Raw genomic sequence first — 13086 nt, 5'->3', positions numbered from 1 at the left:
TTTTCTCTATCTATTGCAATCCCAGATACCTTCCCTCTAGCCCCACCCCCTCCCATTTATCTCTCAGCCCACCTGCCCACAAGTTTCATTCCTGATGAAGGGCTTTTACCAGAAATATCGATTCTCCTGTTCCTCAGATGCTGCCTGACCTGTGCTTTTCCAGCACCACACTCTCGACTCTGATCTCCAACATCTGCAGTCCTCAATTCCTACAGTAATAATTGTATGACTTTTTTGTTTTTATTTTCAGACCAAGCTAGAAGATGTCCTCAGTCTTGCAACAGACTTTCAGAATTCCTTGCAAGATTTCATTAACTGGCTTACTCAAGCAGAGCAAAGTCTAAACATCGTAGCTCCTCCTAGTCTTATCGTTGATACAGTACTTTTCCAAATAGACGAACACAAGGTATTGGAGGTTCTGGATTATTCTTGGTTTAGAGGAGCTAATGTTGGCAGATAGTCTCATGTTATGGGGTGAGGATTGTTAAGAAGTGGTATTGTCTCAATCCAGGGGCCAAAGAATCATGAGGCGGCTTCATTTCACTTCAAATGAGAATCAAGTGACTGCTTCAGTATGGAGCTGAGGAACTAGGAGTCTGTTCAGTGCCTGGGACTGGGGATAAGGTGATTGCTCGATATTTTGGGATTGAGCGACAGCTCAATATGTGTGTCAGACTCTAGGTGACCAGTGACAGGGTAAATGTTCAATACGTGGGATAGGCCACTGCAAAAGACTTGGGAAGGAGCAGGGAGACTGCTTGATTGTCAGGACAAAAATACAGCTACTGCTAAATACTTGGCTCAGGGACTGGGACTCGATAACTGAATTGATATGACTGTGCTGTATGCAGGACAAGTCAACTTGTCTCTTTGGGAGACAGGACAACTGATCAATATGCTGTATAAGATAACTACTCAATAGTCAGAATGGGGATGGAGTGACTGATCATACACAGGGCAGGGACTGGGAGACTGATCAATACCAGAGATAGAAGGACTGTAGCAATTCAGAACAGAGTGTGCATTGACAGCTACCACACCTCAGGATCTTTTAAAACAAATCCATACACTAAAGCATTTTCCACATTTTCTTTGCACTTGGTTTCAGAAGGTACATTAATTGAGTTGTGCTTTAAACAGGAATTCATAAATAATGGAATGATTATAAAGAGCTGAATTTAATGTTACAATCTGTTTAACAAAATTCTTAGTCAAGTTGCAAATACATTTAAATGTTTTTACTACAGTCAAAAATGTGACTTTGAAAATATTAGGAGTCATATAATGCCACAACATGAGAAATGCTGAGGGAAATAAAAGCAGAATTGGAGAAACTCAGCAGGTCTATGAAGCATCTGTGGTGAGAGAAACAAAGTTATCATGTTGAGTCCATGGAGAGTCCTTGAAGAGTCATATTGGACTTGAAACATTCAGTCTGTGTCTTGCAGCACAGGTGCAACAAAACCTGCTGAGTTTTTCCACAATGGTTTATTTCTAATTTCTAGCATCTGCTTTTATTAGCAGAAGAGCTGTTGTGCTCCCCAGTGTACCCCCAGGAAAGGGGCTTGTCTCCTTGTACTCCACAGGCTCTGCTGTGCTGTTGTGGGTTTTTCCACATGAAGAAAAGGTAAATAAGAGGAAGTTAACCAGCAGGTGACAAAACGATACTGTGTAAGGGCTGGCTACAAAGCAGCACTTTGACCACTTGCAGCATGCTTTCTTTCCATTTAATAATAAGTCCTCAGAGTGTAAAACAAAGACAAAGATGCAAATATGTTTAGCTAATACTTATTACTATTTTCCAGATATTTGCTAATGAAGTTAATTCTCATCGTGACCAAATTATTGACCTGGATAAAACTGGAAATCAGTTAAAGTTTCTCAGCCAGAAACAGGATGTGGTTTTGATTAAAAACTTGCTCTTTAGTATGCAATCACGGTGGGAGAAAGTGGTACAGCGTTCTGTTGAGAGAGGAAGAGCACTTGATGAAGCCAGAAAACGTGCAAAGCAGGTATGCAGAATCAAAATGAATATGTTCCTGTATTTTCCCTGACCTGTTTTCTAAAAACACTCCTTTGTGTAGACTTGTTGGTATGTTGAAATATGTTATCACCTCCTGCATCTTTCCCAAAACTTTATATTTGAATCCCTCTCATCTGATTTCCACCTCACTGCAACACTGAAACAGCTCTTAACGAAGTAATATTTGTTATCCTTCATGACAGTGACAAAGGTAAGATATCCATCCATGTCCTAGTTGACATGTCAGTAGCTTCTGATGTTGGTCTTGCTCACATTCCTCTTACTGCTCCTTTCCACTGTCATCCAACTAAGTGAGTCTGCACTTACCTATTTCTATTCTTAAGTATCTCATTGTGGCCCAAGTGTCACTTAGTGTCTTCACTTCTTACTCCTACACTGCTAACGATGTCTGCCAAAGATCTATTTTGATCCCCTGCTGGGTATGCAAGCTTCCCCTTAGCATTATCAGCAAACCTACCATTTCTGTCACATGTATGCTAACAACATTCAACTGTACCTCACTACCTCCTCTCTCAACTCCTCCACTTTTAACTTGTATCTAAATTGAAATTGGGTCAGTGCAGAGGTCTCCCAAAAATTGCAGGTCAAAGGTGGGGAAAGATTGAAGAACAGTAAGAACTTTAACATTGAGGTGTTATTAGACTGGGAGCGAGTATAGCTCACTGAAAATGGTGTGTGACAACCAGTATGGAATGAGCAAAGATTTCATCCATTTGAATGTTTGGCATACCAAAGTCTTCAGTTGTTGCCACAAGTTCCACTAACTCTACTCCCTTCCCTGGCAACTATCTGAGGTTGAACCAGACTGGACACCAGCTCAGTGCCATTTGATTACAAGATGAGTTTGCAACCACTTATCTATACCATCACCTCAGATCACCTGTTTCCCTCCTCAGCTCACTTGCTGCTGAACACCTAATCGTTTGCATTGTCACCTCTAGACTTGACTATTCCAGTGCATTTTTGGGCAGCTTGTCTCACTCTAATTTCTAAGCTTGATATCATTCAAAACACTGTTGCCCTTAGTTATCCTTACTTACGTTGTACTATACCATGGCAGATGGTGGAATTTGAATTCAATTTTTGGAAAGGTCTGGAATAAATTGTCTAATAGTGACCATCAAAGAATTGTCAATTTTTGGAAAAAGCCATCTTGTTTGCTAATGTTGTTTCAGAGTGGGAAATTACTGTATTTAACTGGTCTGGCCTACATATATCCAATGCATTAATTTTTGTTTTCAAGTTCTGCTTGTCAGTCATCTAGTGCTTGTTGATCTACGCTGGCTTCCAATTGAGAAATGCCTCCTTTTAAAATTCCAATTCCTCTTCGTAAATCTCTCCATGTCCTTGTCCCTCACTTCTATAATTTCCTCCAATCCCATGACTCTCTTGAGATCTCTGCACTCATTCAATTTTGACTTCTTGGGCATCCCAATTTCAATTACTCCACAGCTGGAGGCCATTCTTTAACTACCAACTGCGTTAAACAATGCAATCCCTCCTGAAACCTGACCACGTCTCCTTCACCTTTTGAATATTCCTTAGAAGCTACCACATTAACCAAGACTTCGAGATGCTGATGTTGAACTGGGGTGTGCAAAGTTAAAAATCATACAACACCAGGTTATAGTCCCAACAGATTTAATTGGAAGCACTAGCTTTGAGTGTTGCTCCTTCATCAGGTGGTTGTGGAGTATAAGATTGTAAGACACAGAGATTATAACAAAAGTTTACAGTGTGATGTAAATGAAAGTAAGTATTTAAAAAGACCTGGATTGTTTGTTAAGTCTCTCATCTGTTAGAATGACCATGTTGTTCTCAGTTCTTTCTTATGAAAATTGCAAAGTTTTTTTTAAAAAAGTTACGTTCTCAAGTGAACTTTAACAATTGGCATCTGTCAGCCCAGATAATGTATTGAAGGTGTAAGCTGCACTGTGTGATACTGTCTGTGCCGCAATGTTTATACTGATTCTAATCTAAAAAAATGAATTTACAGAATTTTACATAGATTCGTGCAGTTTTTGAGCGAAGTAAAATGTAATTCTGCAAGCACAAATTCACCCCACAAACTTGGGGGTGCGGGGGGGGATTGTTGTGAGTGTCTGAGAGAGAGAGTGGGAGAGGACACTCTCAGACACACACACACTCCTACAGACACGCATGCATCCTCTCACAGACTTATATCCAATTATGCTCTCAGTCTCACACAGCACCCACTCCCCCACAGACACTCTCAACCCTTTTTTTTTCCCCCCACCCCCAAACACCTGGTTGTCATGAAAAGCTCTATATAAATGGACCTGTGTCTTTCAAAGTAATGATATTAAAAATGCAAATGACAATAATAAGATGCTGCTCTTTAATGATTGCAATAAAAATTAATTTACTACCTGTGCTATTATAGAATATAAACCTTGCCAATAGAGTCTTCCTGTATCTGGCAGGGAGGAGAATATTTCTATCAAGAACCCTCTAACAGTCCTGTCAGTAGTAATAATAATTTACTGCTTTAGAAATATCTTTGCAATACTTGGATTACAGAAAGATTTCTTACCTTTCCTAGGTTAACTTGGCTTACATTTGTAAAGGTCCTATTCACTGGTTTATATACCTTTGATTAAACACAGACTTTTGAAATTATTTTTGTTGGCACTAATACTTTGAATATTAATGTCCTTTTCAATTCCTGATGTGCACTAATCATGAATAGTGATCAGTCTCTTGAAAAGTTTTTATTTCTTTATTTAATTTGAATTATGCCTGGAAGTGAAACTGACTGAAGAGCATCTAAAGTGCAAAAGTTGGATATTTTTCTCAAGTTAATTTTGTCTTTTTTTTTAATAGAACCTTTTTAGCTTTTGAAATTTTAAATTTACATTACACCAATCCACCTTGTATTTTGTGAACTTTCAGTGGTACAAATAGTTTGATACAAGACCGATGGGTTCTGCTGCAGTTTCCTAACTAAAATAAATGTTTTGTTTCTGAGCCAATTGAATTTAATTCTAAGTATTGTATTTTTCTATCTTAAGTTCTTTGAAGCCTGGAAAAAGTTGATTGACTGGCTAGAGGAGGCAGAAAACAATTTGGATACTGATCTTGAAATTTCCAATGATCCAGATAAAATAAAATTGCAGCTGTCAAAGCACAAGGTAAGAAATCTGCTAAATTCTGATTCTCTAAAGTTCAAAATACAACTTCCATTGTTTTATTTTTCCTCACAAATGTTCCCTTTCCCTATCCTCAGTTGAGCATGGTGACTTTTTTTTGAATAACCTTCTGAGGAATTCTGATGCCAGTAGTAACAACCTCCATACTATCCTGTTTGACATCTAATTTAGCTGGATTCAAGGCCATTTTGGTGTGTCATTATTTGGTGCCATCACCTAGTGCAGGAAGTCGAATACAACCAATAAGAAGGACTTGATGCTTAGTCATTCAAATAATAACTATGGGCTAGTCAAAGTGGGAAAGGAATTTTTTTTGTGAAAAAAAACACCGTTCAAAAGTCTGGATGTATAAATATTGTGTCCATGGTTGTTCGATATAGATATCTAAATTGAATTTTTCTTTTCAGTTTCAAAATCATCTGAAGAATTTTCTACTAACTAAGTGATTATAGCCACCAAACTATGCACTGGCAACGATCTTTTTTTTTTCTTTCTTTGCAATTTGACCTGAGTTTGTTAGGGTTTAAAATGATGGAAATTCTATCCAATGCTTAAAGAGCTTGGTGTTAGTAATTTTCACCGGGGGAAATAAAAAAGCCAATTAATCTAAATTATAATCTACCAATTTCCAATTCCTCTTGCCTATGGGTACAGAATGACCCCAATTTTTATTTTAAAACGAACTGTTTTCTCCTTCTTACAATCGTAAGCAAAATAATGGTCGGTGCATAAAGTTAGAACATAGAACATAGAAGAATGCAGCGCAGTACAGGCTCTTCGGCCCTCGATGTTGCGCCGATCCAAGCCCACCTAACCTACACTAGCCCACTATCCTCCATATGCCTATCCAATGCCCGCTTAAATGCCCATAATGAGGGAGAGTCCACCACTGCTACTGGCAGGGCATTCCACGAACTCACGACTCGCTGAGTAAAGAACCTGCCCCTAACATCTGTCCTATACCTACCCCCCCTTAATTTAAAGCTATGTCCCCTTGTAATAGCTGACTCCATACGTGGAAAAAGATTCAACCCTATCTAAACCCCTAATCATCTTGTATACCTCTATCAAGTCACCCCTAAACCTTCTTTTCTCCAATGAAAACAACCCCAAGTGCCTCAGCCTTTCCTCATACGATCTTTCTACCATACCAGGCAACATCCTGGTAAACCTCCTCTGCACCCATTCCAGTGCCTGGTCTTTAACTATTCATTTGAGAGTTTGAAGAGTTGTACCATCTTAACCTGATGTTTAGATTATCTTTACTTGAGTGTTTTGCATCCTTCAGTGCATTGTGAACTGAGTTGAGTGAAAACTGAAATTTTCTTCTTGTGATCTCCAAGATTTTACATATTTCTTCAGGTGGATCAACAATTAAATATTTGGCATTTTTAAATGTTGTTACAAATTAAGATTTTCATTTATAATGAGTGCAAAGCTCATTCCACACTTGCGGCCATTATGATCAGGTCTTAATGCGCACAAAAGGTCAAATTTATTAAACTACAGATGCGACTACAATGAAATGTGTATAGTATTTCTGATTGACAAAAGCAATTTTTGATTTTAAAACAAGACTAAAGCCGCCTTCAACTGATCAATGTCAATGTTTCCCTCAGATGCAGCTTTCAAATTAATATTTTTCCAAGCGTTTAGTGTCCACAAATACAAAACTTGCACATTTGGTTCCAAGCGTTGGAACCAAATCTAGAGTATCGCAAGTAAACTGAGTTGAAAAGTGCCAATGGCAATTAAATAAGGATTTTAGGCAGCAACTCAAAAATGTGGATACTTAATTATCACTCCTGTGATTGCCAAATTGAGATCTGATGTGCTGCACCGAGACGTACAGCCTGTGCTCTTGTTTTTCAAACATTTTACTCTTTTTGAAAATTGAACAAGGAATTCCAAAAAACCCTGGGTGGGAAACAACCAGTGTATGACACCACGATCCGCATGGGCCGTTCCATGAAAGAGAAGGCTTCACTTACAGATGACTGTCAGAAACTGGATAACCTGCTGGGCGAAGTGCGTGATAAATGGGACACTGTTTGTGGCAAATCTGTTGAGAGGTAAGGGTAATAAATACATTTTTAGCATATTGTTGTCTAGTATTGTAAAACTTTCTAGCCAAGGAAATTATAACTACATATTTATGTATTTTAGTCATGATTAGTTACTTGGAAAGAGACCAAGTTACTATAATTTACACATTATAATTCCAGTTAGTTTTCTTGTACATGCTGTGAAATAAAATAAACTTCTATTTGCCTAATTGAAGTTCATTTCTAATGAAATGAAATATTTATTGACATTCTTCTGCAAGCTTAATCCGGATATACAAGTGACATTGCATCAGACATTGAATCTATTTTTGCTTAACCTGTGTTTTTAAGAAAAAAGATTGTGTTGCTGATAAGCTAAATCCATTTCGTTTGGCAGACGCTCTGTTGTTTCGCATGAGTCAACTTAATATTGAAAAAATGAAGATGTCGTTTTACTAAATATTAAAGATTGTTGATTCTATGGTCCTATTTAGGCAGCATAAGCTGGAGGAGGCACTACTGTTTTCAGGACAGTTTACTGATGCACTCCAGGCTCTAGTTGATTGGCTCTACAAAGTTGAGCCACAATTAGCTGAGGATCAGCCTGTCCATGGAGACCTAGATCTTGTGATGAACTTGATGGATGCTCACAAGGTAAAATATTATTGTTAAGTGTGTTACATTCACAATTGTGTAACTTCATCAAAGTGTTAGCAGCCAACTGATTTAATTATATGGCTGTATATTTCCATAAAATTTTGCTTTTATTTGTGCATACTGCTTACTAAAACCTGAGAATTCTTAAACTCTTATGTTCTGCACTGAAAAATTCCTTTCTTGTGTAGGTTTTCCAAAAAGAACTTGGTAAGCGCACCGGTAGTGTACAGGTCCTAAAACGATCAGCTCGTGAATTGATTGAGAACAGTCGTGATGATACAACTTGGGTGAAAGTCCAGTTGCAGGAACTGAGCATACGCTGGGACACTGTCTGCAAACTGTCTGTTTCTAAACAGACACGACTTGAGCAAGCACTTAAACAGGTGAGAGCACATTGTGGTATTTAATTGACGATCTCAATTTTGCGCTGGTTTAGTTTATCAATTTGAAGATTTATAGTATAATTACATAAAATCAATAGTCGGAATACCACTTCCTGTAATGCATACTAACTTGATTTTATCTGCATGTTACCACCAAACTGACCCATAACACAGTATTAAAAATTTTCTGTTTGCATCCACGCATGTTATAGGAGAATAGAATGGGGTGAGGCCATTCAATCCCTTGAGTTTGTTCCAAAATGGCTGATCTGAATCTTGCCTCCCTTTGCCTACCTGTGTTCCATATGGTTTGATACCTATGCCTGACAAAAAGGTATCAAGTTTAATCTTGAAAATTTCAATCAACCCAACATCTATAGCCTTTTGGGGAAAAGAGTTCCAGATTTCATTACCTTTTGAATGAAAAATCCTTCCTGAGCTTACTTGCAACCAACCTTGCTCTAATGTTTAAGATTGCAGTGCTCGATTCCATGCCTGTATCTGACTAATTGAATTTCATACTTTTAAAATGGTCAACTCCTCAGTTTTCTAAGCTCAAGAGAATACAAACCAAGTCTATGCATCTTTTAGCCCTCAAGTCATTTAGTGACTGTCATCCTGAGGTGCAATGCCAAAACTGAATGTTGTTCCAGATGAGTTCTGACCAAGATGTTATACACTGAAGTCTATTTCCTCCCCTTTGTTTACTAGTCCCACTTGAGATAAAGGCAAGATTTACTGAACCATTTTAATTGTGTGCCTGCAATCACTAATTTTTAGCAACTGTTATACACATGAATGCTTCTGCTTATCCACAATCCTAGTTTCTCACTAAGAAGGCAATAACTTTGATTCATAATTTGGATTTTCTCTGAATTTAAGTGGGAAGGAAGCAAATATGTCAAGAAACTTCTATCAAAATCAATTACTTCTCAGTGGCATTGTCATAAGCAGTGTGCAGAGCTAATGGTCGATAATAATTCTTTCTCTTAACATTCCAAAGTAATCTGAAATGCCTACTTAATTGAAAATAACAATTTTTTTTTTTTAAATCTACCTGCCTATAATTTTTTTGAAAGATGGATGTAACTACTGTGGAAATTCTAATGTTCTCATTTAAATATCAGAACAACTGAACTGTTACCCATTATTGGTTAATTCTGATATAGGCTGAGGAGTTCCGCAATGCTGTGCATGCTCTCCTGGAATGGCTTTCTGAGGCAGAGCAGTCACTTCGATTCCGAGGCGTTCTACCCGATGATGTGGAGTCTTTGCAGTCTTTAATCGATTTACACAAGGTCAGTTGTCCACTTGAATAGTGAAGTAAGATTCTCTGTATAAACGTTTTCAGTATTTTGATGGAAGTGGACTGAAGGTTAATCCAAATTTCAAATTAAATGTGAATATTTCTATCTAAGTTTGGCTTTTAAAATGGAAGAATGAGGTTTTAATTCATGCATACTTGCAGAAATAAAATCAGATACAAATTAGCATAGTTAATTTCAAATTATTATTTTTGAAAGGCACAGCATAAAAGCTGTATGTTATTGTCTCAATATTTGAGAAATTAACTGAAAATCCTTTGAATTTATACCTATTAAAGTAGTGTCCTGGAATGTTCTTGGAAATTAAGGTTTAACAGCCTAGTTTTTAGATACCTTTTAAGAAACCACTTTGTATGATTGGTGAGAAACAAAAATTTACTTAAACACAGTGTGCTATTCTTAATGACTTCTATATGGGTCATGATAAATATGCTGTATTAAAGGCCTGATTTACTTAGGAAAGCAAAGGACTGATGACATGTTTGAAAGCTATTTATCTTTTATATTTTTTGTATTTAAAAATTTGAAATGGCATATGTATAATACCATTTGTAGCAGGACACTTCCTGTGCGCAAAAATTTTTCAAATATATTTTAGTTGCAACATTTTGACACATCGTGTTTAAGTGATAACTTGTGTCAAATGAACTGTCTTATGTTAAATTATGACTTCCAGATTTTTTTCTTGAATATGTGTCCTTCTGTCAAGGAAACTAGGATTGTGCTGTTGTTAACTTGTAGGTTTTATATTTTCAGGAATTTATGAAGAAAGTGGAAGAGAAGCGTGTGGATGTAAATAAAGCAGCTGGAATGGGAGAAGCCATTCTTGCGGTGTGCCACCCAGACTGTGTGACCACAGTCAAACACTGGATCACAATTATCCGAGCCCGCTTCGAAGAAGTAAGAAAGAAATAAGCAGATCTTGAATTATTAAAAAAATAGAATGATCACATCAAATTAAGTGCCTTAATCTCATTTTAAGTGTTCTAATAGTTAAAATGTTTAAATCTATTTATGTAAATTTTAGATTGCTGTTTTTTTAATCCTAACCCGATAACTTTTATTAGTTTTGAATGACTAACTTGGTAAAACATAAAACGATCGATGGGTAAGATCCTTTACTGTGTTGGATTAATCTAAATAGATAATTTGGAATTCTAATGTAAACTGAGAAAGAGGGTCAGGCAAAGATACGCAAACAGATGTGTCGAAGTACAAGATTCAGTTCTGTTTGGAATTGAAAATTGTTTTGCTTTTTCATCGAAGACAATAGTCTGTTTCTGCTCAGCAGTTTTTCCATCAGTTCAGTCATAGCCGTCTAGAATAGGAAATTACTAGCCTGCAAGACAATAGAACAAAGCACTGAAGCTGACCCATGTCTCAAGAGGTGGACCATGCTAAGTTTTCCAATGCAAATCCCTTTTGCTTTAACCTGAATAGGCTTAATTCGATATTTTTCTTTCTTTATTTACTGGATGAGTGTGTCACCAACTTGGCAGCATTTATTGCCCATCCCTAATTGCCCTGAAGGCAGTTAAGAGTCAACTACGTTGCTATGGGCTGGAGTCACATGTAGGCCAGACCAGAATGGCAGTTTCCTTCCCTAAAAGACATTCATGAACCAGATGGGTTTTTCCAACAATTGACAATGGATTCATGGTCATCATTAGATTCTTAATTCCAGATATTTATTGAATTCAAATTCCGCCATCTGCCGCAGTAAGATGTGAACCTGGGAATGAATGGTAATTAAAACATAACTGGGAGCCATTTTTTGATGAATGACAACACAGAACTGTAAATTTGTAGTGGTTACAAAAAATATATAAATTTCAGCAGGACTTGACTGCTTTTTGTACAATTTAAATTGTACAAAAAGCAGGGTGCTGGAGAAACACAGCAAGTGAAACAGCATCTGTAGAGAGAAAGAGTTAATATTTCAAGTGCAGTCAGAGCTGGGCAACCCATTTGCTGTATGGACAAAGATTCAATGACAGCCTTTCACCAGAAACCAAAGCTTAAATAGTGAAAAAATGCTGGTGTGTGCCAAGTGCATAGCCTGCTTTTTACTCCTCAAATTGCTGCTCATAAAACTTGATGACTATGGGGCACTTGTAATACCCTTACCTCTGGGTCAGATGACCTGGATTCAAGTCTTATCTATATCAAAGGTGCAACATAAGATCTTGGACAGGTTGATTTAAAAATATCCAAAACTGGGTGACTCGTAAATTTATCTGGCCTTATTGGTGGTAATCTTTAGAGAATTGTCTGTTTTCTCAGCACATTTTATTTCTGTACTGTACACTGATGAGCTGAGAAGCTAAACTTGCATATTGAGTATTAGACCGCAGTCTTCGCTGATGAAGTATATGATCATGAGCTCAGCTAGGAAGCAGTGAAATTAATTGCAAAGTCCTGACACAGTTTTGAAAGTTACTTAACTTCATCAACATTGTCATCCACTTCTTAGAATAAACTGCATGACACCTAAGGTTTAAGTGATAAGGAAACCTCACTATTATGCTGTTTTGTTACAGATTGCCACCTTCAAATTGAACAGGGAAATGAATTGAGGTGCTGCCTCAAGTCTTGACTTGATAGGCCTATTCCTGCATTCCTTTCCCTTTTCACAATTTGTTTCTCTATTATATTAGTAATATAAGACTAATGGGCTACACTTCTGTTTAACCTAAAGGTTAACTATATTTTAAAGTATGTTATCTTAAAGTTGCATCTGTTTTCTAAGATAGTTGTTATATTCCAGCTAATATTTGTTTATATGAAACATGTATTGCTAAAAAGGGCACGTTTTGTCGAGGCCCTCATCTCTCAGGAGTTACCAGAGTAAAAGAAAAGCATTTATGCTATATAGAATTAGGCTACTCATTAGTTGGCAAGAGGACTCTGTTGTCATGAATGTTGTTGTGCAAAATGCATCTGTTACTAATAACTGACAGTTAGCTGCAGCGTGTTGTTTAAGTTTTAAACCAGTCTCCGGTCAAACATTGCCCTAAGAAATCAACAATAGAATGGCTTTCACCTATTTTGTTGATTTTAAACAGGCGAAGTATGTGCTTTCTTTCTTTCTCTCTCTCTCCCTCTCTTTTTCTCCCTCTCTTTTTCTCCCTCTCCCTCTTTCCTCTCTCCCTCTCCCTCTTTCCTCTCTCCCTCTCCCTCTTCTCTTTCTTCAGACAAATCCTTGCAAATTCATTTGAGTGCAAACGAATGCACCGTGGTGCAAGCCCAACTAAAAATTCTTGCGCACACAACATTATTTAGAAAATGTTGTCTGATCACATCTAATATTGGACACTTTAAGGGTTTTTCAAGCCTAGGCTGTTTGGATACAATCAATACCTTGTTTGTTGTGAACAGCTAAAGGAATACCCTGTTTGATACAATCCACCAGTCTCCAGAGCTAGCACTAAAACCATACCACATGACTCATTTGTGGATGGA

At 37.3% G+C, this 13086-nt stretch overlaps 1 protein-coding gene across 24 annotated transcripts in view; it reads left to right on the top strand.

Moving 5' to 3' along the window:
• macf1a (microtubule actin crosslinking factor 1a) overlaps window positions 1-13086 on the top strand; it is a 604319-nt gene that overhangs the window by 549387 nt on the left and 41846 nt on the right. For all 24 annotated transcript variants that reach the window (XM_043717780.1, XM_043717784.1, XM_043717779.1 and 21 more), the window contains 8 exons: window positions 251-406; window positions 1806-2012; window positions 5077-5196; window positions 7117-7286; window positions 7754-7913; window positions 8105-8299; window positions 9469-9597; window positions 10381-10524. In XM_043717780.1, coding sequence (XP_043573715.1) covers window positions 251-406; window positions 1806-2012; window positions 5077-5196; window positions 7117-7286; window positions 7754-7913; window positions 8105-8299; window positions 9469-9597; window positions 10381-10524 — 1281 coding nt within the window. The remainder of the gene's footprint in view (window positions 1-250; window positions 407-1805; window positions 2013-5076; window positions 5197-7116; window positions 7287-7753; window positions 7914-8104; window positions 8300-9468; window positions 9598-10380; window positions 10525-13086) is intronic.

This window comes from Chiloscyllium plagiosum, chromosome 27, assembly GCF_004010195.1.
Source record: "Chiloscyllium plagiosum isolate BGI_BamShark_2017 chromosome 27, ASM401019v2, whole genome shotgun sequence".
Taxonomy (NCBI): domain Eukaryota; kingdom Metazoa; phylum Chordata; class Chondrichthyes; order Orectolobiformes; family Hemiscylliidae; genus Chiloscyllium; species Chiloscyllium plagiosum.
This window is presented reverse-complemented; position numbering and strand designations above follow the sequence as displayed.